Source organism: Gallinula chloropus (genome assembly GCF_964237585.1).
Source record: "Gallinula chloropus genome assembly, chromosome: 4".
NCBI classification, from domain to species: Eukaryota; Metazoa; Chordata; class Aves; order Gruiformes; family Rallidae; genus Gallinula; species Gallinula chloropus.
The window spans coordinates 90,127,401-90,149,702 of record NC_140088.1 but is presented as its reverse complement, the minus strand read 5'-3'; the positions used below and the strand labels follow the sequence as shown (position 1 = coordinate 90,149,702).

General features: G+C 44.1%; 1 protein-coding gene across 4 annotated transcripts in view; it reads left to right on the top strand.

The window, feature by feature from the left end:
• Nucleotides 1-22,302, top strand: part of SPOCK3 (SPARC (osteonectin), cwcv and kazal like domains proteoglycan 3) — a gene marked incomplete at both ends in the record, with an annotated part of 122,420 nt that overhangs the window by 89,147 nt on the left and 10,971 nt on the right. For 3 of the 4 annotated variants that reach the window (XM_084264076.1, XM_084264074.1, XM_084264077.1), the window contains one exon: nucleotides 16,386-16,505. The exons of the other annotated variant lie outside the window; for it this stretch is intronic. In XM_084264076.1, the coding sequence (XP_084120202.1) occupies nucleotides 16,386-16,505 (120 nt within the window). The remainder of the gene's footprint in view (nucleotides 1-16,385; nucleotides 16,506-22,302) is intronic. 4 annotated transcript variants of the gene reach the window in all.

The window sequence follows — 22,302 nt, the reverse complement described above, 5'->3', positions numbered from 1 at the left end:
ACACCATGACAGAAGCATTTTAATAGGGTAATGATTTATTCTTGATGTTCAGACAAAGGACATGAGGAGCCTCAGAAGTAATTTTTAGATTCCCAAATTTATATGTAGAAGAATCTTGGCTGTGCACAGTGTAACGATGAGATTAGACTGAACTTCATTACTGCAGAGGTCATCAGATAATTGCCAACTCTGCTATTCCTTGTTACTTTTGCTGCACTTCCAAGCAAGATTCCTTCAGACTGGAGGAGTGCCCCTTTTGGTGTTTGGGACTGTAATGGAGACAGAAATGCATATATCCATTCAGGAGGCATTTGCAAAGGGATTGGTGCCCTCAGCATGCATGTTTAAGCACTAAGCAGGCAGCCAGTGGGTGTATTCAGAGCAGTGGCACTGCATATGCAGCTTAATGACATAAGACACAAACTGTCCACTCTTCTGGGACAGCTGGACAGGAAATGGCCTGGTCAGAGCTCCTGTGCTGACCCTTGTATAGTCTGAAATTCCTTTTGTATTCCCAGAGTTTTGGGATAGGTACCCTCATTGTGTCCTGTGTAGTGAAGCTGTTTGTTCCAGCCTGTCATGGGGAGGCAGACAGCCCTGGTGGTGTGGCCAGCCCAGAGCTCCCCTCCCCTCCCTGAGCAGCCAGCACAGGTGAGGTGAGTCAGCCTGGGCTGGTTCCTCACTGCCTGACATCACTCCCCATAAAAGGGGCTGTGTGAGGAGGGGTGCTCCTGGGTGCTTGCAGGGCAGAAGGAGCATGGCTGGGGTGTTGGGTTGGTGCTGGCATCGTATGGTGCTCTGTGTCATCATCAGGTCTGTGTTGTCATGGGGTGTGAGTGTGTCTTGCTGTGGGCTGTTGCTGTTGTTCACAGTGATTTTTGTCACTAACTGTCCTTATGCAACCCATGGGGGCTGTTTCTCCTCTGGGAGCAAGCAGTGTGTGGTGCTCAGCCCCTTCTCAGGGCTGAACCACACACAGACACAGGTCATTCTGTTAAATAATGAGTTAATTAACCCCCTGTATCAGACATAAAGGCTTGTCAACCTTCTTCTGAATCATGAAAAGTTCCTTTCGGAGGGACATCAGACAGTAACTGTGCAAGCAAAGTGTGCCAGCCTGTTGTGGCCTTTGTAGCATAACAAACAGGAGATAATGAGTGTCAGCTTCACGAGGACCTAATGTGTAATTAAGACAAAAGAGAATCCCAAGTGAAGAGTTTGAAGTCTTTATTTGTGCCAATGGTGATTATTGGCAATATCCTTTTTAAATTATTATTACTCTGTCAGCATATTTGTTTTAAACTTTGAACAAGCCTGGCCCATGGAACACCAGGTCATACAGAAACAGATGTTTTCTGAAGGACTGTTTCCTTCTTTGAGTACTATGAGGGAAAATAGACAGGGAAGACAGGGACTCAGAAGTTATTCACACCTACATTGGATTTCTTTTTAGTGAATGCATAAATGTCACCTAATCCAGAATGAAATGACACTTCAAGACATGAGGGACTAAAGAAAGCAACAGCTTAAAAGAGGAGGGAAGGTAAAAAATAAAAAGAAAATGGGAATAATAAGGAGATTATGAACCCGTAGTTATACCTTTGGCTTGGGCCTGTAGTTTTGTGCCCACAAAGCCCAGGTGCTTGGCTGTCTGGTGTAGAAAGAAGAGAGGAGAGAGGAGAGGAACTCCCTGGGTTGGGGTTTTTTTTGTGAGGTTTTTTTTGGGGGGTTGGGCTTTTTTGGGGGGTTGTGGGGTTTTTGTGAGCGTTGTAAATGAGAAATAAAATCCAGATACCTAACAGTCCTTTCAGAGAGGTTTGGAGAGTGTGTGTGGATTGCTCCCCCGCAGGCTGTTATCACTGCCTGTATCCTCAGGAAGTTTCTCCTGATTAGCATCATCGCTGTGGAGTGGCTGGATAATCAGAGGAGCTGTTCCCTACGTCGCCTTCGCAGGGGATCCATGTCGGTATCTTCTGATAACGTCATGGCTTCTGCTTCCTTGTTTGATAACTCCTGCTGAGGTACATACCTGATTCTCTGACGTTTGGGCTTAAAGCAGCAACTTGACATTCAGTATTTGTTTTATTTCGGCATGCCAGTGCCTCATGCTGGATGTTTTATACCTCAGTGTCATGGTGGGAATGTTTCTCAGTTTAACTGCAGAATCACAGGGGTTGGAAGGGACCCCCAGAGCCCATGGGGTCCAACCCCCTGCCAGAGCAGGGTCCCTGGGACAGGGCGCACAGGTCGGTGTCCAGACGGGGCTGGAATCTCTCCAGAGAAGGAGACTCCACACCCCCTGGGCAGCCTGTCCCAGGGCTCCCTCACCCTCACTGGGAAGAAGTTCTTCCCCACATTGGGGGGGAACTCCCTGTGCTCCAACTTGAGCCCATCGCCCCTTGTCCTGTCCCCACAGACACTGAGCAGAGGCTGCCCATGTCCCCTGTGTCCCACCCTTCAGCTATTGATACCTATTGATCAGATCCCCTCTCAGGCTTTCTTTTCACTGATGCCTCATACCTGTCAATATTTAGGAGGCTTTTGGACAATGCTCCTAACAAGCAGCTGTAACTTATTATGGTCAGGCAGTTGGATTAGCTGATGGTTGTAAGTCCCTTCCAACTGAAATAGCCTGTTCTATTCCAAGATGATAGGAATTGTTTTAATCTGATTGCTAAGTTATGTCTCTGTTTATGAACCCATCCACTTCCTTGTTTAATAGATTTGCCTAAAATACAGTAGACCACGTGTTGGGGCATCAACAGCAGAATTCCCAGCAAAATCAGTTTTCTTCCAGCCTCTACAGGAAAACCAGTTTATTGTAAAGTTTAAAGTTTTAATGATTTCTTTTTCCTGTTTTATTTGTGTGTTCTAAGGCTTAGACAGTGACCTTATGGTGCCACTTTAAATTGCAAATTAAACTGCAAACCTTTGGCTGTGGTGGGCTGCCTGTTCTGATTGTAACTTCTCCTATCACCTTGGAAATAGCTGTGTCTAATGTATTTCTTTTTTAAAATAAATCTTTCCAGAGCTCAAGTTACTGCTGGATTTCAGAAATTACTGCTTGAAGTTGCACTGATTTTTTTTTTTAACATGGAAAATTAAACTGGATTGCTATCATGGCACCTATAGGCCATGCAGTGTCATGGCCTGCAAAGAACTCAGTCATCTTGGAGTCTGATTTTTCACTTAGGTATGACTGTCACTAGACAAAGCTGTCTTTGACTTTTTAACAGGTCTTCAGGCAACTGTAGCAAAAGCTTGAGGGGCTGTAACCTCTTTGCATGGTTCTGCACAAAGTCAGGTACCTTTACTTAAGCAAAGTATCAACCAGTGCAAACTAATTAGGTTTTCCATTGAAGAAGACCATTGTTCTGCCAGTGTGTGCTGAGGCATTGGTCTGTGGCAAAGGAGCATGTATAGGGCTTGCTGGTCTCTGTCTGGGATAAAAATTAAATTTCCAGATTTGTACTCTAGAGGCTTCAGTAGGAATTATTTTAAAAAAAACCCAAATCCAAACAAAACCCCACAACACCTAAAAACCAAATACAACATTATAGGAAACAGCCAAGTTTATAAGTCAAGTTTGCTCAAATGTAAATCAAGTTAAAGCAAAAAAGCTCCAGGGTGGCCACATTTTAGTTGTCAAATATTACTGAAAGCAATTTCCTGCTGGTCTAATGCTGTAATTTAGTAATTACTGCAAAGTGTTCTTTTGAATAAAATTACTCTCCATGCTTAGCGACCTTTTCAAAGTACTTCCAGTTAAGACAATAAAATCATAAATTAGTCTTCCAGGATTGACTTGAAATTATATATGTTACAGGATTATGTTGTGTTTATTCTTCCTTACATTTACCAACTGATACTAATCCACGAGCATCTCTAGAAGTCTTCTTGTTGCTGTAAAAGGAATGAGACTAAAGCAAAGGTGATGGTTGCTGAAGAAAGAATCCAGAGTATCATTTTTACTTCTTTTGTGTTAATGGCAGAATTTAAATATCACTCTGATCTCTTTCTTCACGTTCCTCTGTAGTTAATGATGTGTTTTCAGAAATACAAAATACATTGAGAAGCGTGGCCCACAAAGGCCAGAAGAGAAGCCTGCATGAAATTGAAGTTCAGTACAAGAAAATACAGAGCTGTCTTAATAACAGCTAGAAAATGATGTTAAAAGTCTTTTGACAGAGAAGAGTCTATGTGAAAAATTGACAATTTCACGCTATGAATATTTCTTACAGCTCTCACTGGGGTGTCTTCACAACCATTTGCAGTAGGTGTTTGTTTATTTCTTGCAATAATTAAGCCCTGGTTTTGTGTTTTACTTGTAAAGCCTTGGCTACTGATAGGTTATTTCCAGGCTCCTTCTGACCAAGTTCTGGTGCCACTGACAGGTCAACCAGGTCCATGAGATTCATGGATGGTGCAGAACAGGGATGCCATTCTTGCGGCTAATCCTTGTTTCCGAGTCGCAGATGTGGTGGTGAAGAGGGTCACAGTTGATGGCATGTGACAGTTCTTTTCAGCTGTAGGCAGTGGCACTGACAATCAGCACATCCAGTTAGCTCAAATACCTTTCATGCTTTATGATTAATGTCAGAATTATAACTGAATAGATGACTGGCTGGCATCTCTAATTGTCCACGTTGCTTTTGTCCTGAAAGGTCCTTAATCACCCTATGGAAAAGCAGCATACAGCCTTATTGTATAGATTCTGGCTACAGTACAATAGAGTTTATTTTATAGATTTATTTTTAAAAGAGTCATATTCCTGTAAGAAAAAGCTTTGGGGTCTTTTTGGGGGGAGGCTATTTATTTATTTTCTTTCAAGGGCCTGTAACTTACAGAATGTCACTTTTCATTGTGAAATGTCGGCAAAATTATCTAAACAACCACTAAGGTATCTGCTGATCGTTCCTTCCTCTTCAGAGGACCAGGCAGTTGGTCTAGACCATAAGCAGGCATCCTGCTGCACGGCTCTGCAGCCACAGCATTGTCACTCTTAATGATGGAGCCTTCTGGTTTGCTGCCTTGGCTGTAGTCAGAGCTTTCCTCTGTCTCCTCCTGTCTGATAAGCTCGTTCTCCCTGCACAGGAGGTTAGTGGAGAACATTCACTTTCAGTTTTGCAGTCCTCTCCTTGGGTTTTTCTTCCTTTTGCACATTTTGGGACTGAAGCCTGGTTTCCCCCCAATTGTAATACATACCATAATTGTTCAGTGTGTGCAATTGCCTTGATGAATGGCCTCAAAACAGCCTTGAGCAGAGCGTGATGCCTTCTGTTGTCACGAGGGCATGGAGTGATAGGATGGGGTCAATGGTTCTAAACTAGAAACGGGGGGATTTAGATGAGACCTTAGGAGGAAGATCTTCATTCTGAGGGTGGTGAGATACTGGCACAGGTTGCCCAGAGAGGTGGTGGAGGCCCCATCCCTGGAGACACTCAAGGTTAGGCTTGATGGGGCTCTGAGCAACCTGATCTAGTGGAGATGTCCCTGCTCACTGCAAGGGGTGGGAACAGATGGACCTCTAAAGGTCCCTTCCAACCCAACACTTCCTGTGATTCTTCAGCTCCTGCAGTATTGCCAGGAACACCATGTGTTTCCTAAATGCCACAGGGGTCTGTAGTTACCAGAAGAATGCAGTGACCAGTTTGCAGACTGAACATACATCTTTAAGGAAATGCCACCAGTTCTTCTGGAGGAGATGTATAGATTTCTGAAGTCTTAAGTGGCAGTGTTAGAGCTGTGGGTTTCTTCAGCATTGTGTTTGGTGTTATTGCAAGTGACAAAAGCTACGAAGCCTCTGCTGGCTTCACACATGAACTTCGCTGAGAGCTTTGATGTTGTTAAACTTGTATGGGGTCTTCTGATGCCAATTCAGATAACTTAGTTTCTAATTTTGGTGCCTCAGGTGACAATTTTTTGTCACTGTGTTAAAGGAGAAAGGTTTTTTTTTTAAGAGTTTAGGAGAGTTAGTCAATGCAGCCCATCAAATGGCAAATGCCTTCTATTTCTTCCCTTGTAGTCTTTGTTCAGTTTAAACATAAAGGTTATCTATATAAAGAACTCTGGGTTTTGTTGCTCACAGACAGCGTATGTTAGAGCAGAAAAGTAGAGTTTAAGCTTTCCAAAAAGCACATCCTGTTGCTGGGTTCAACTGAATACCTGCATTGTGTCAACATGCAAGGGCCATGACCTGTAATCACAGAATGGCAATGGTCAGAACCCAGTCTGCTCAGGCAAAATGTGAATTTTCTCAGTATATTGGTCAGTAGGTTGAAAAAACCTGGATATTTTTATGAAAAAAGGGAAATCTTTCGTGCTGGAATCTTTTTTCCTCTTTCATTAATTTCTAGGCAGTTTTATTTTGAAAGAGACATACCGACCTCTGGAAGTCTTGTTTTCTGTTCTGTAGAACATACAAAGATTTGCAAAAGATAAACTTATGCATATTTATTTAACACCTGTTTTCTGATGAAGCCGCTTATTAGGGCACCCAGTTCATCTTCAGTCTTGCAGTTCAAGAAGAAGAAAGGTGTTAAGCCTGTCCCTTAAACTAAAAGACCACCCAAAACGTATTTCTTTTCCAGATGCTGTAGTGCTTTGCCAAATAATTCAGTGACCATTACTGTTCTTACACTCAGTGCAATGTGGTCTCCGTTTCTGGACCACAAACTTGGGGTGAAAGAATACAGGAGAACACTTAAGGCTGTATTTGCTCTGTCAGGTGATGTAGCTCATGAGTTTGCTCCTTGAACTATTAGTTCACCAGCTGTTAGTTACCTCTGCTGTGGTAAAGCAGATGTTCCCCTTTGGAATGTACCTCTGGGAATAGTTTTCTCTATGGATTTCTTCCTGCAGACTGTATGAATGAGGAAGCAGCAGGTTCATAGTTCTTTGTCTTGCAAAGTCTCCCAGTGGTATCTTGTCAGGCTCCCACCATGTCCACATACACGTGCCACACCAGTGTGTGATCCTCATGTCCTCCTTGCTGGTTTATAAAACAGCACTTTGAACAAGTTTCCCCTTTCTCTCCAGAAATACTAACTGCAATTCAGTACAGTCACTGTCAGTAATGCAGAGGGGGGTTTATTTAAAAGAAGTAGAGAAATAACCACATTTAGAAATTACTTAAGCTAAGTAACTTCTCTCTCTGAATATTCATATGCACCTCATAAAAATTATCTGATCCCCATCAGACATTCATGAACAATCCATTTGGTGTGAAGCACATTGACTAGCGACACATAATTGCACTTTGCTTTCGTGTCTGCAGGTGTAAACATCGCAGGTATTTGTACCCTCATCATACCTTTTTAGAATCACCAGTTTCTTCATCTCTCCTTCACCTTTTGATTAGTGAGTTTGTGGGGAGACACAGCTGCAGATCACATTCACTTGGAGGTCTGATTTCAGGGAGGTGGTGGCACAGCACACGGTAGAGTTTCCGCCTCGGTGCGCGTGGTTCCTGTGGCAGGAGGAGTGGGTGCTACTGGTTTGATGGATTGACTGCCATGGGTTCCTTCAGTAGCAGAGAGGAGCTTCTTGACCTGTGATGGCCTCACTTTAGGAAAGGCAAAAATAATGAGCTAACTTGGAGCGATTCCACCTTCTTATGAAGGGTCTGGAACAAAAAGTCTGATGAGGAGCGGCTGAGGGAACTGAGACTGTTTAGCCTGGAGAAGAGGAGGCTCAGGGGAAACCTTACTGCTGTCTACAGCTGCCTGAAAGGAGGTTGTGGGGAGCTGGGGGGTCAACCTCTTCTTGAAGATAAGCAGTGATAGGACGAGAGGGAGTTGGCTGCAAGTTGTGCCAGGGGAGGGGCAGGATGGAAATTAGGAGAAAGCTCTTCTCTACAAGAGAGGTTGGGCATTGGGGTTACCCAGGGGCGCGGTGGAGTCACCGTCCCTTGGGGTGTCCAAGGAAAGGTTGGACTTCCAGCACTTCTAGGCTCCCCAGGGAAATGGCCACAGCCCCGAGCTGGGCTGAGGTCGAGAAGTGTCTGGACGATGCCCTCAGTGCCAGCTCTGACTGGGCTGGGCTGTGTGGAGCCAGGAGTTGGACTTGATGACCCTTGTGGTGGGTGCCTTCCAACTCATGGCATTCTGTGATTCTGTGACCTTGGAGATCTCTCACAGCCTTAATGCTTCTGTGATTCTGGGTCCTCAGTAAGAGGTCTACAGGCAACAGTGCTCTTCAACTCACAATTTTAAGTGATTAAGCATTCAAGAAGGACACAGAAACAAATGTTTGGCACACGTATGAAGTGGCTTAAAGCAAGTCATGATCTAAATGTGAGAAGAATGCCAGCCTTAAATCTGTAAGACTCTAGTGGTATCCAGTGTGATGTAAAATTCTTTCTTTTACACCAGACACTTGCAGCATGGAGTTTAATTAATTCCCATTAGTTGGTAATTGTTCAGCCCAAGGTCCAGTGCCATTCTTTCTCTGCAAGTGGAAAGGTGCAAACCACTGAGCAGCAGAGATTTTCTCTCACAGTAGAAGGTCCTGTTGGTCCCTTACCCAGTGTGGTGGACCTTTGAAGCCTCTTACCAGCACGGAACACTTCTGATTTTAGAAACAGTCTAATTTGAAATATTGAAATATTTTATATGTTTATATATAAATGAGTATGTGTGTGTGTATATATATTTTTAAGTTTTCTTTACAAAGGAGTTGTTCAGTCCTCTCTTTCTCATTGCCTACTGGGTTTCAAGGAGGTTTATGTCAAATGCAGAAATGTCTTTGCAGGACCCTGTCAATCCTGTCCTTGAAATGTCAGGAAATGCCCTGACTTTGTACGATATTCGATATTTTCCTCATCCTAAATTACGTGAAACACTGAATTCAATTGAATATAAGAAAATATTTAGGAATTAAAAGACCTGGGAAGATGGCACCTGACAGCAGAGTATTTCCTTGCTGTGTAACTTTGTTTTGCTGCTGATGTGGCAATTTGCTGATTAATTTTCATTCGCAGAAATTAACAGTTCAGAATAGCAAAGCATGAGGAGAAAGCCTGGCCACCACTAGAGGTGAGCAGTTAGTGAAAGAAGCCCTATAAATCACAGAATCACAGACTGCTCTGGGTTGGAAGGGACCCCAAGGATCACAGAGCTCCAACCCCCTGCCACAGGCAGGGCCACCAACCTCCAGGCCTGGAGCTACACAAGGTTGCCCAGGGCCCCAGCCAACCTGGCCTTGAACACCCCCAGACAGGGGGCACCCACCTCCTCTCTGGGCAGCCCCTTCCAGCCCCTCACCACTCTCTCTGGAAAGAACTTTCCCCTAATATCTAATCTAACTCTTCCTTCCTTCAGCTTCACTCCATCCCCCTTGTCCTGCCAGTCTCTGCCCTTTGAACAAGCTGATTCCCCTCCTGTTCCTCTGCTCCCTTCAGGGACTGGGAGGCTGCAGTGAGGTCCCCCCACAGCCTTCTCTTCTCCAGGCTGACCCAGCCCAGCTCCCTCAGCCTCCCTCCACAGGGGAGCTGCTCCAGCCCTCCGAGCATCTCCGTGGCTCCTCTGACCCCTCTCCAACAGCCCCACATCTTCCTTGTGCTGGGGCGCCAGCTCTGGACACAGGACTCCAGCTGGGGCCTCCCGAGGGCAGAGCAGAGAGGGAATTGACTTTCCTCTGTAACATAAGTTAGCAAATTCCAGAATGGGTCTGTGATGCTTCTGAGAGATGAAGGAACTACTACTGCTTTATACAACTGCAATGTTTCAGTAAGTTTACACATTTTAAGTAGCACATAAATTCTCTCTGTTGTAGTTCCCACTATTTTTCAAGTGGTCATTATATATAAATGTGAAGCCTTTAAAACCATGAGGGAACAAAAAGATCAGCTTTATTTTATGAAAATGTAATTTAATTGAAATGATTTTAAATTTTATGAAACATTAATCATGAGCAGGATGTCTGTATGGGACATTAATTTGAGGCAGTAGGAATAAGCAGCTGCAGTTCCCTGATATGGTATCTGCAGCATTTATATTAATTGTCTCATAACCCAGACCAACTGAAGTAGAAAATTCATTATGCTTAGTTAAATAGTAAGGAAATCAGAATGCTTTTATTTGTTCATTTCAAGGTATCTTGCTAAAATCCTGGGCCCTAGAGGTAACAGATGGGCAATAAACTTCACGAGCTTATGAAAATACAAATACACATATGAAGTTTTTCAATTTACAGCCTTTGAAAAAAACAAACCCAGAAACCGGTTCTGATGATACATTAGGGACTGTGTGAATGTGACTGCAAGATTGTCCCATCCTTTAGTTACAAGTTTGAAGGGCTTTTTGTCCTTCTGCCAGATCTATTGGGTTTGGCAGCCTCGTTTCTTTTTGCCATATGTTATTATTCCCATTTGTGACAGAGATGAGACAGAGGAAGAAACGCTGCCAGATATTGCAGGCATTGTAAAGCTGTTTGCATACAATCAGAGAATCACAGAGTCATTGAATGTGTGGGGTGGGAAGGGACCTTCAAAGGCCACCTAGTCCCACCCTGCAGTGAGCAGGGACATCTTCACTAGAGCAGGTTGCTGAGAGGCCCAGCAAGGCTGACCTTGGATGTCTCCAGGGATGGGGCCTCCACCACCTCTCTGGGCAGCCTGTGCCAGTGACCCACCACCCTCAGAGTGAAGAGCTTTTTCCTAATCCAGCCTAAATCTCCCCATCAGAATCATCGGGTCTCCTCTTAGAATTTAATATTCTAAATTTAATATTCTACTTAAACTCTTAGAATTTAATATTGAACTGAGATCTGCTGCTGAACAGATATGTGAAAGTATCTCTGCCTGAAGTAAAGAGAGACATAGGTTCTGCCTGTGAATGATGCTACAGCATAGGCTGTCTCACATCTGTATTTTTTTCCTAAGTCACTTCCCAGAAGCTACTCATTAATACAGGAGTGTCTCGGTGTGCTTGTTATGTCAGCGTGGTAATGAGTTAAACTTGCTAAATTACATACAATTTTATATGTACATGTCTCTGTGTGTGTTTATAGAAGAAGTTTATACTGTTAGAATAACTCCTCTTCTGTTCCATCAGAAAGCTCAGGCTGGTTTAGATGTGTTGGGGAATTCAATCTGTTAATGCTAATCCAAAACCACGTTCTTGGTGTCTTTATAGCTTCCAGTGGCACTATTTTTACTCCTTCATCCATTAGCAGGAGTTGAAAAGCACTGAGAGAACACATGCTGATTAGCATTTTCAAATATTCCACTCCCAATCAGTAAATTACATTCAAATGCCAACACAAATTGTAGCATTTACTGTATGTGAAAACAAATTGAACAGTTGGTTCCCCCTAACTTTTAAGTAATATTTACTATGAGGATATTTCTGGGTTGGGGGCCTTTACATTTTCAGATCGTTCGTTTTCTGCATGTGTTGGGTTTAAAAGCCAGTTTTTGTTACCTCAGCTGACAGGAGGCTCCAGCAACCCTTCAGCTAGTGACTTCACCGTACCCCACGCTAATTCTCTTAATGGCTCCTAGAATTGATTGTAATAGCAGGAATGCCTGGCATGGGCACTGGACAAAGCCAGAAGTACTTCTTGGCAGGTTCCTGAGTGGATGTGTGTGAGTTAATATGCATTTTTTGATTACTGTCTAACCTTCTACAACCTTTATTGTCTGTCTTTTCCCATTAAAGATTCATCTCCCAGTCTATCAAGTGAAATAATGCTCTGAATAGACCTGAATTACCTCATCTTGAACTGTTTTAAATCAGTAGAGACCAATGCATGCAATAATTTCAGCAACATGTACCTGTAGAAGCTGATCACCAGGACAAAAGCTCCCTAAACTCGTTGTACAATGGCCAACCCATTAACAAATAGTTTTTGATCCTGTAGGATAACTGTGAGCAGCCACGTTTCGCAGGCACAGAGTTTTCCAGTGAATCCACTGTTGGGCTGAGCCTCCCTGTTGCAGAAATACAGGGTTTATTCACATCGATCACAAGGCCGTGCTGCCACCCAGTGGGATCTGGATGGGCTGGAGAGTTGGGTGGGGAGAAATTTAATGGAATAGAACAAGGGCAAGCGTTGAGTTCTGCATCTGGGGAAGAACAACCCCAGGTACCAGTATAGCTTGGGGAGTGGCCTGTTGGAGAGCAGCCTAGGTGAGAGGGATCTAGGGGACAGCAGGATGCCCATGACATGTGCCCTTGTGGCCCAGAAGGGTGATGGCATCCTGGGGTGTACTAGATGGGGTGTGGTTAGTAGGTCAGGAGAGGTCCTTCTCCCCCTTTCTTCTGCCCTGGTGAGACCACACCTGGAATATTGTGTCCAGTTCTGGATCCCTCAGCTCAGGAAGGACACAGAACTCCTTGAGAGTCCAGCACAGGGACACCAAGGTGATGAAGGGAGTGGAACCCCTTATGAGGAGAGGCTGAGGGAGCTGGGCCTCTTTAGCCTGGAGGAGACTGAGGGGTGACCTCATCAATGTCTATAAATATGTAAAGGGCGAGAGTCAGGGGGATGGTGCCAGGCTCTGCGCAGGGATGGCAGCGACAGCACAAGGGGCAGTGGGTGCAGCTGGAGCAGAGAAAGTTCCATGGGAATGTCAGGAGGAACTTTGTCACTGTGAGGGTGACAGAGCCCTGGGACAGGCTCCCCAGAGAGGCTGTGGAGTCTCCTTCTCTGGAGACGTTCAAACCCACCTGGATGTGTTCCTGTGGGATTCAGTCTGGGTGACCCTGCTCTGGCAGGGGGTGGGATCTCTTGAGGTTCCTTCCAACCCCAAATGTTCCGTGATTCTGTGAAACCCAGGTGAAGTCGGGTGCAGGGCCGGGGCGGGCGCAGGGCCGAGGCGGGTACGGTACCGAGACACGGCACAGACAAGAAACAAAGCCAAATGTAGACGTTTTCAGTCAATACACCTGGTTTTTTTGGTGACATGATACATGTGGCTAAAACCAATCCCCTTTTTGGCATTACCTTTATAAATGCAGTGTTCTCTTTCTGTTTTCTCTTTTTTCTCTTTTTTGCTGGGCTGGCTGTGTGAGCAGTTAGTCTGTGCTCTTATTTTGTGTGGGCAGAAATACATCGTTACCAAAACATTCCCTGTTCATAGTGACTCAGGTCCCACAGAGGCATCGCTGGCTATCTGCTAAGCATGTATTGCTCATAAATAGATTTACTAACTAAAAACCTACCCAAAAAACTGAGGTAGATTTCTCTGAGTCGTGATCAGCTCTGCTCACTTTATGCTTCTTAAGTAACATGTTTACCATGTGTATTCTTTTGATGATGAATCAGTTGTTAAGTAATATGAACATTATTTTATCATCTTCTCTCTCGTGCTGTGACAGTTGGATGCTTCTTGTTTTTAAAGCTTAAGCAGAGAATATTTTCATTTTCAAATCATTTCAGACACAAATTGTACTCTTGTCTCTCTGGCTCACCAAAATCATAGAATCAGAGGGGTTGGAAGGGATCTCCAGAGCCCATGGGGTCCAACCCCCTGCCAAAGCAGCTCCCTAGGACAGGGCACACAGGTCGGTGTCCAGACGGGGCTGGAATCTCTCAGAGGAGACTCCACACCCCCTGGGCAGCCTGTCCCAGGGCTCCCTCACCTTCACTGGGAAGAAGTTCTTCCCCACATTGGTGGGGAACTCCCTGTGCTCCAGCTTGAGCCCATCGCCCCATGTCCTGTCCCCTCTGAGAAGAGGCTGCCCATGTCCCCTGTGTCCCACCCTTCAGCTATTGATCCCCATTGATCAGATCCCCTCTCAGGCTGCTTCTCTCCAGGCTGAACAGCCCCAGCTCACTCAGCCTTTCCTCACAGGGGAGATGCTCCACTCCTTTAATCACCTCCATACCCCTCCTCTGAACTCTCTCCAGGAGATCCCTGTCTTTGGTAGATGACTGGGACAGGTTGCTCAGAGAGGTGGTGAAGGCCCCATCCCTGGAGACATCCAAGGTCAGGCTTGCTGGGGCTCTGAGCGACCTGATCTAGTCCCTGCTCACTGCAGGGGTGGAACTAGATGGCCTTTGAAGGTCCCTTCCCTCCTAATGCATCCTGTGAGTCTATGACCATTCTAATGAAAACAATACTGTGCATATTTGATGTTAGGAAGGTGACTCTGGATGCCACATGAATTGCTACTTATATAAAATACATTTTAAGCATTGTTGTGTGTGAAGAAAGAAATGTATGTCTTTCTCCTCTGTGAAGCCTTGGGATGCTTCTGAGCTGAGATAGACCCAAGCTTGGGTTTTTCTACCTGATTTAACCTTCGGGAACTGTCGGAAGATTTTTCCCTTGAGTAAATTTCTCTTTCAAGCCACTAGTCCCCTGCTTCTCTGCTACCTGATGGGGTTGTTAATGAGTGCAGCTTTCCTGCCACTGTCACAGCTTAAGTAATCCAGGCACCTTGTAGTTAATAATTTAGGAAATGGGAGCACCCAAAGGTGCTCAAATGCTGATTGCTAACTGTAGGAATACCTGTACTGTTTTAAGGATCTGTTTGCCACTTCTAATACCCTTGTGTTCTTACTTACTTACATAAATGGGTTTTCTGCTTTGTTATTGTCCAGTGTTCTAATAAATTATTTTTTTTAATAGGTATTCTCATGTCAGGATAGTACACGCTGATTTTTCCAGTTAGATGGCAGGAGGTCAGGCACCCCAAAGGAATGTGTTGTGTTCTGTACCCTGTGATTCAATTCTAAAAGCCCTTCTCTCGAACCAAGGGAGAGCACTTAGAGAAGGGGATGATATTCTGCTGTTTTACCTGCAATGGGAGGAGGATGAATTACAGAGGTTAGGATGTCCCAAGTTACTACCTGACCTGCCAGCTGGTGCAAGGATAAGGTAGAGGTAAAGGAAGGTAGAAATCCCACAACTTGGAATTGCAATGTGGTCTTGGCTCAGCAGACCATTTTCGTCAAGACAAGACTTTTTTCAGCATCCATCCCCATATACAATTGATATTCCCCCCCCCTCAGTTTCATATAAATTATCAGGAGAGAAGCACAAGTTTTGTAAAAATGTCAGTTTGTAATATATGCAAATGTATGTATAGATTGCACCTCCATCTTTCATGGAGAGAATGAAAGTCTCAAGAGAGACTTCAGCGCGGAGTGACTAAACAAACGCTTAGGTGCCTGCTGTTGCAGCGGCACTGATGGCTGTTGACATAATGACATGCTTGAGTCTCTACAACACAATTAGGCGTTTCATGGGGTTCAGTTTGATAAAGGGGGCTGAGGGCTGTGTCACCAAGGGCTGTGGCTTGCTACCTACTGAGCTGAAGGTGTGTTTTCAAGAGCATCCCTTGGAAGCTCTGCTGGCTCAGGTGTGCACTCTTCTGTCTGCAGCTACCAGTTATTGGAAGACCTGGAAAACGATCCTCATTTGGAGGAGATTGCTCTGACAGAGGGGCAGTGGATGACACACCCAGTGCCTTCCCTCTGTGTTCATCGTCTTCCAGATCCTCTTACCTCTCTCATCTTCTCCAGCTGCTTAATTTTAAAGATGAATCACTCTCCGTAGGCGCATCTCTGTCACGTTCCTCTGCGGCTGGTCTCAGTACTACCAGTACTGCCCATCTCTTCAGCCCTCCTGGTACCACCCTGCTGCTCTTGGTGCCACCAGTGGTCTCTCTGGTGTCACGTGTGTTCTCTCCCTTCACTGCTTCTGCCCAAGGAGCCATCCTTCCCATCACCAGCAGCTGTTTGCAGTTAGGCACAATGAATATTGGTGTGTAAAGCCCCATTCAGTCTAATAAGCTTCCATAACGCTCTTCAAAGCACTTTGCCCATCAACCCTACTTGCTGTCTTCAGCCTGGGAAAGCAAGTTGTGTGTTCCTGCCAAAACCACATCTCCAACCTGGCCTGGTAGGGCTTGTGTTACTAATTACTTAATAAACATTGCAGTGAAGCTCCAAAAGACTGTTACAGGTGTCCCTGCCATACAGGCTCATCTACAATAAGATGTGATGGTATCTGTGCTACACCTCTTGGTAGCAGTTTGCAGTATTTTGTGAAGGATGCTTCTAATTTCTGGATGTATCTATATATAATACATATAATTTATGTAATATATATTATATACATACTATAATCGTATAATTATTATAATAATATCTATAGTATACTTTATATTATACAATATAGACAATATAATAATATAAAATTATATTTATATTAACTTTCATAAATTATGTTATACATCAGGCATTTATTTATTTCTGAGGACCTTAATTGGGTTTTGCAGGCATGCCTACATAATGAAACCAAACTTTATGAATTAAAGCAAGCCGTGGAACGTGTGTGTTTGTATTGGTTTATGTGGTTTAGGGGGTTTTTGAAAGTTCTGTTTTAGCAACCAGGAGAAAAAGCTTAACCAGCTCTGTGTTTTGTGTTTCAGTGTGCAGTGACCTGGAGTTCAGGGAGGTGGCAAACAGATTGCGAGACTGGTTTAAGGCGCTTCACGAAAGTGGGATTCAGAACAAGAAGACCAGGATTGTTCAGAGACCTGAAAGAACCAGTAAGAGCTTTCTATAGGTTGCATTTGATGTTCTCTTTGATGCTTCTCTGTACTCTTGTGTTTCCCTTGCTGAGACTTTTCTTACTCTCATGTGCGTTACACAGGCTGGGTACCAAACCGTAACTCTGTGCTTTATCATAGAATCCCAGCCTGGGCTGGATTGGAAGGGACCCCAAGGATCACAGAGCTCCGACCCCCTGCCACAGGCAGGGACACCAACCTCCAGGCCTGGAGCTACACAAGGTTGCCCAGGGCCCCAGCCAACCTGGCCTTGAACATCCCCAGGGACGGGGCACCCACCCCCTCTCTGGGCAGCCTGTTCCAGCCCCTCACCACTCTCTCTGCAAAGAACTTCCCCCTGATACCTAATTTAACCCTTTTTTCCTTTAGCTTTAATCCATCCCCCTTGTCCTGCCAGTCTCTGCCCTTTAACAAGCTGATTCCCCGCCTGTTCTTCTGCTCCCTTCAGGGACTGGAAGGCTGCAATGAGGTCCCCCCACAGCCTTCTCTTCTCCAGGCTGAACCAGCCCAGCTCCCTCAGCCTCTCTTTGTAGGGACATATGGCACGTGTTGGCCATGGGACACCCCTGGCTAAGAAGGAAACCAACTGGTGAGGGACTGACCAAACCCCCATTTCCCCAGTCCCTGCCCCTCCCCGTGCCACACTGGGGGGAGAAGGGGGAGAAAACCTGGATAAAGCTGAGTCTGGGAAGGAGGGAGGGGTGGGAGGAGGTGCTTTGAGGTCTGGTTTTACCCTGCCCTGGTTTCTGTGTGTGTAGGGTAATAAATTAGATGCTTTTCTTTTTTTTCTTTTTATTCCATGTTGAGTCTGTCCTGCCTGTGACGCTGCTTGTGGAATGATCTCTTCCTGCCCTTATCCCAACTCCTGAGCCTCTCAGTATCTATTTTCTCCCCTGCCCAGCTGAGCAGGGCAGTGACAGAGGGGCTTTGGTGGGCTTCTGACTTTCATCCAGGGCCAAACCACCACATTCATCATCTTTAAAAACTTAAAAATCTGTTTTGGCACCCTTTCCTCCAGGCTGTCCTTTATTCTTGTCACAGAATTCCTTCCTTGCTGCAAACCAGTTCTGCGTTTTAGAAAGTGATTCGTGCCGTCCTTTCCAGTTGTCTGTCTGCATTTAGGATCTTCCATGTCTCTCTGGTGGCAGCTGGGACAGGATTTTTTAAAAGGCTTGGGCACAGTCCTTCTGACCAGGGTAGATGTGGTACAAGCTTAGTGCCTTGCTGGGGCTTTTCAGAATTGCTTCTGCTATCAGATAGTCCACATTGATCCATGCATTCATCAATGATACTTCTAAAGTAGCCAAACAATAGTGTTTAAGTTTTTCTGCTATGAGCCATCAGTTTCCTGGGATGATGCGAGGTGCCCACATCATTCTGCTTGTCCAAGAGTTACACAGGTTTTTTTAACTGACACTTTCTTCCAAAGCTGAATCTTACCAGTAATGCAGACTGGAGTATTTCAGATCGAATGGCCATGAGCCACCCGGGTGGCCAGGAAGGCCAAAGGCATCCTGGCTTGTATCAAAAATAGGGTCCACTCCTATCCATAATCACAGTGAGCAGGAGTATGTTACAGCTTCAGACAGGTGACAGTGTCAATCTCGTTGGGCTAGTATGGAGCCAGGTGAGTCTCACCTAGATCAGCACTTTTATGAACAGCAAATGTGACAAAAAACTTCCACATCATCTTTAGTTGAGCCCATCCTGGTCAGTTCTGTCCTTTGGAAACTACATGAGGAAGGAAAAGTTGTTACCAGCTTGTTGGTGATAGGTCTCAGCTGTGAGATGCTGTTAAGTGAAAATCAAGAGCCAAAGCATTAGACAAATCCACCCCAAGAGCAAAACCTTCTTCCTGCGCAGCTTTTATGCTGAAGAAGTAAAAGCCATGGTCTAGGTGGCATTCCTGGCTCTAGGAAAGTGCATGTGTGTTCATCCAGATGTAGGATTTGTCAGTCTTTTGCTGTACTGGATGGTGCACTGGTATTGGAAAGAGTCATGCCCTTTGCTTCTCTTGGCATAGTAAATGAATAACTTGTATATAATGCAGTCTGTGAGCCCATGTATGCTGTTTTGCTTCCCACATGATGTCAAAAGTGATCTTGCTCATTGTACAGGAGGATTTATTATTTACCAGCTTAATAAGCACGCAAACAACAGTTTGAAAAAGCTCGAAAAGCAGGTTATATTTACTAAGAGTTGAAATTCTCCCCTGAGAAAGAGTCAGAAACACTGGAGCATTTCTGTTGGCTCATTCTGAGATGTTTTGAACACTAGTGTGTAAGCCATGGAAGAGGGGTGTATTTCTCAGTAATATTTCCCTTGGGGCTGTCTGGGCTGAGGAAAAGAGCTCAAGCTGGTACTTCGTATTTTCCTAGACAATGTTCAGAAATAACTGCCTAAGAGTTCGTTTCATTATGGCCTGGGGAGATGGAGCTCAAGTGAGTGGTTAAAAGGAGAGAAAAATAAAACCTCCTTTCATAATTTAGCCATCTGATGAGCAATTTCTGCTCTCCTCAGTATAATGTCTTGGTACTTAATCATCAAGAATAAATTGCTAACCTTCATCTGTACTAATTTTTCCCCCTTTAGTTTTTGCTTTGGGCCACAACTGAGGAAAAAAGTGTAAGACCAGCAGTCTGGTTGATGCTCAAAGTGATAACATATGTAGTCTGTGATTGGGGACAATTAATTTCCTAGTCTTAGGCAACCTGCTGATGCCCTGATTCTTAGCTCTGTATCAGCCGACTCCCTCGTGTGCCAAATCACGTCATACTCTAGGTACTTCTTTCCTGACTCGAGTGTATCACCTCCAAGAGTGATGCCTGCACTATTGTATCAGTCCTGTAGTGGGGGAAAAAGAAGTTGCAGAGAGTGATCACCGGTTCCTGGTGATGTAATTGGAACAGTTCCCTGTCGGGGAAGGCAGCAGGCCTGCCCACAGCCTAGCTCTCCTCACAGAACACAGGCCCTGCCCACAGCCTAGCTCTCCTCACAGAAGACACAGGCCCTGCCGGCGGCCTAGCTCTCCTCACAGAAAACACAGGCCCTGACAATATCCTCGTGTTCCCATGAGACAGGAAAGTTTCCTCATGCTGAGAGGATTTTAATAACCACATTCTCAAAACACAGCAGCCTTGGTGACGGGTACAGACCACCCTAAACCAATAAGTTATGGGAAGGTACTTGGGACTAACAGAACATGTTAAGAACCAACCACAATGAGATGGTCAAAGCAGCTGGTGTGCGGATGCTTTTAGGCATCAAAGGTAAACTAATGATATTTGGCTATAAGATATGCTTATCAGAACTCTTTATAATCACTAACTAGTCAGTGGGGTGTAAACAGTGTGTGTAATCAATTAGCAGTTTTTTAGCTTGCCACATTTGCAGTAACAAATGCACATAATCTGTGTGATTTCACCCAATAAACAGCTTCACCTGAAGTTCATGTCGAATTGCGTGTTGCCCATCACTGGTCTCCACAGTTCCCTGTAGGTTATTTAAAATCTAAGCAGAATTTGGCTTTACCCCAGTAATCTCTTCAGGGTTTACAATGTGAACGTGGAGCTGACGTGATGATCTTGGTGCAGTGCAGCAGCTCTGGAGGAGGAGGCCTGCTTCTGTCTCTGTCAACACATGCCTGGCTTACCTCTCAAATAACTTTAGCAGGTTTTGTTTCACCTAAACTAATATTTAAACTAGATTTCAGGTGTTTCTGCTCCATGCTGCAGTGACAGCTGGTCATGAAGGAGTTGGGCTTGGTAAAAGAACACGAATGAAAACCAAGAGAGTTGATTTTTTATTATTATTTAAAACACTAAAATAGAAAATACCAGAGAAGAGGAAGACCTAAAAAAGGAGTAAAAACAACAGCAAATATACCTGGGCTGTAAATAAAAATATAAATTCTGAAAAAAAAAAAAGAAACAGAAGCTACTTCCAAGGTAAAGCATGATTAGCTTCTGAAATTATTACATCAGACAGTTAGGAAGCTAGAGCCCATGACCCACAGCGCTTTTTCTCCAGCGTGTGGTGATACTTTAACAGGTTATGACAGCTTTAATATGTATAAACTTTATTTTTCAGGCTTGGAAATAGTAAAAGGTGTTTCTTACGTGAAATGCTATTGTTTGAAGGAGGTTTATGGATTCTGATGTACCGGATATAATCCTGTTTACTAGGAAGCATGGATCATAAATCTCAGAACTCAAACTGTATTTTAAATATTAAACTGTTGTGAAATTGAGTTTTACCTGGATTTATAGAAAGTATTAGACCCTAATGACATTTTTGTGATGCTCTCCTGTTGCTGTCAGTGATTTGTAGTTGAATCACGTGGGGTTTTAATGATACTTCTGGCTCCAATGCACATGTTTTAATTTCAAGCTCTGTCCTTAACTATGACAAGTGTAATAGATAAAAATCTAGTGGAACATCACTATTAGACATATTTTTTTTTAAAATCTAAAAGCTATATAGAAAGAAGTGAGAAAAAATGAAGTCATGGGCATAAAGATGAACTGGATTCACAGGCTAATGCTAGATAAGGGAATCAAGAGAAAAGAAGTAGGGATAAAAACTTCTGCACATATACATCATGCCAACCTTAATTTAGTGATGCATAAAACCTCTGAAAGCTTTACCAGACTTTCACTATTCCACAGATAATGATATTTATTTTTAAAGTACAATTTGAAACTGAATGAGAGAAATAAAATAAGGTGTTTAGGGGTATTTTTCTGCTTTTACTTAGTAGAATTGATTAAAGAAGTAACACCAGCTTCTAGTGCCCTAAAATACAGAGTATTTAATTTAATAACAACTTTGTCCCAAGCTTGAATATGATGCCCCATTTAATAAACCTGTGCTGAAAATCCCATCTGCAGGTGAGTTATCTACTTTGGCCCTCCAGACCCATCCCTGAACACACCGTCAAACTGGCAGTTATCTTCTGTTCCCTTCTAGCTGGCATCTTTGCTCTTTTTCTACAACTTCCCTTACAGTTCAGTGAGCTGACCAGAGTGCCAAATACAGGAAAAACTGTGTGACCACAGAATAATTCCTCCCTTCATGCAGGTACACAAAAGGCAGGAGAGGAAACAGTGTGTTTCGCATCGTCCTTTTCTGATCTGAAGGTCTTGAGGAGGATCTCTAGGTGAAAGCAGGGCTAGCAAAGAAAAGAGACATACAAGCATTAAAAGGCCTCCAGGAACAGAGCCTTAGAAGTAAATGATGTTAGACTGGACACTCATCCTTAAGCAAAATATTTTAAGGAGGAGGAAACTTCTGGAATGTTTCAAATGGGAATCACCCCCTAAATAATTTTGATCTCTTTAACAGATGAAATTGAATAACCCATCTACTACATATCCTTATTCATTCAGTTTGGTCCTGTCTGCACGTCCTAACCCACCAAAGAATACGTTGGTTTGTCTTGATGTTTCATCAGGGGGCTGAAGAGGATGGGAGAGAGATACCAGTGGTTGAATGCCTGGCTATGGTTTTTAATTATGTTAAACAGATAAAAAATATCATTACTGTCAAACATCTTGCTTTTTTCTGTTCTTTCTGTCCAGCAGAAATAATAATGGATACAAGGGAACAACAGGGAGCAAGGAAAAGTGAGACTGCCCTAATAAAAAGTCAGAGTTTATTTAGGATTTCTGGGAAAGGGGAGTTTATGTGGTTGCCTGACTTGGTTTTGGTCCTTTTTCCCCTTTCTGCAATTATGGTTCTACTGTAGCATGGACATTTCTACTGAGTTATCCAAGCT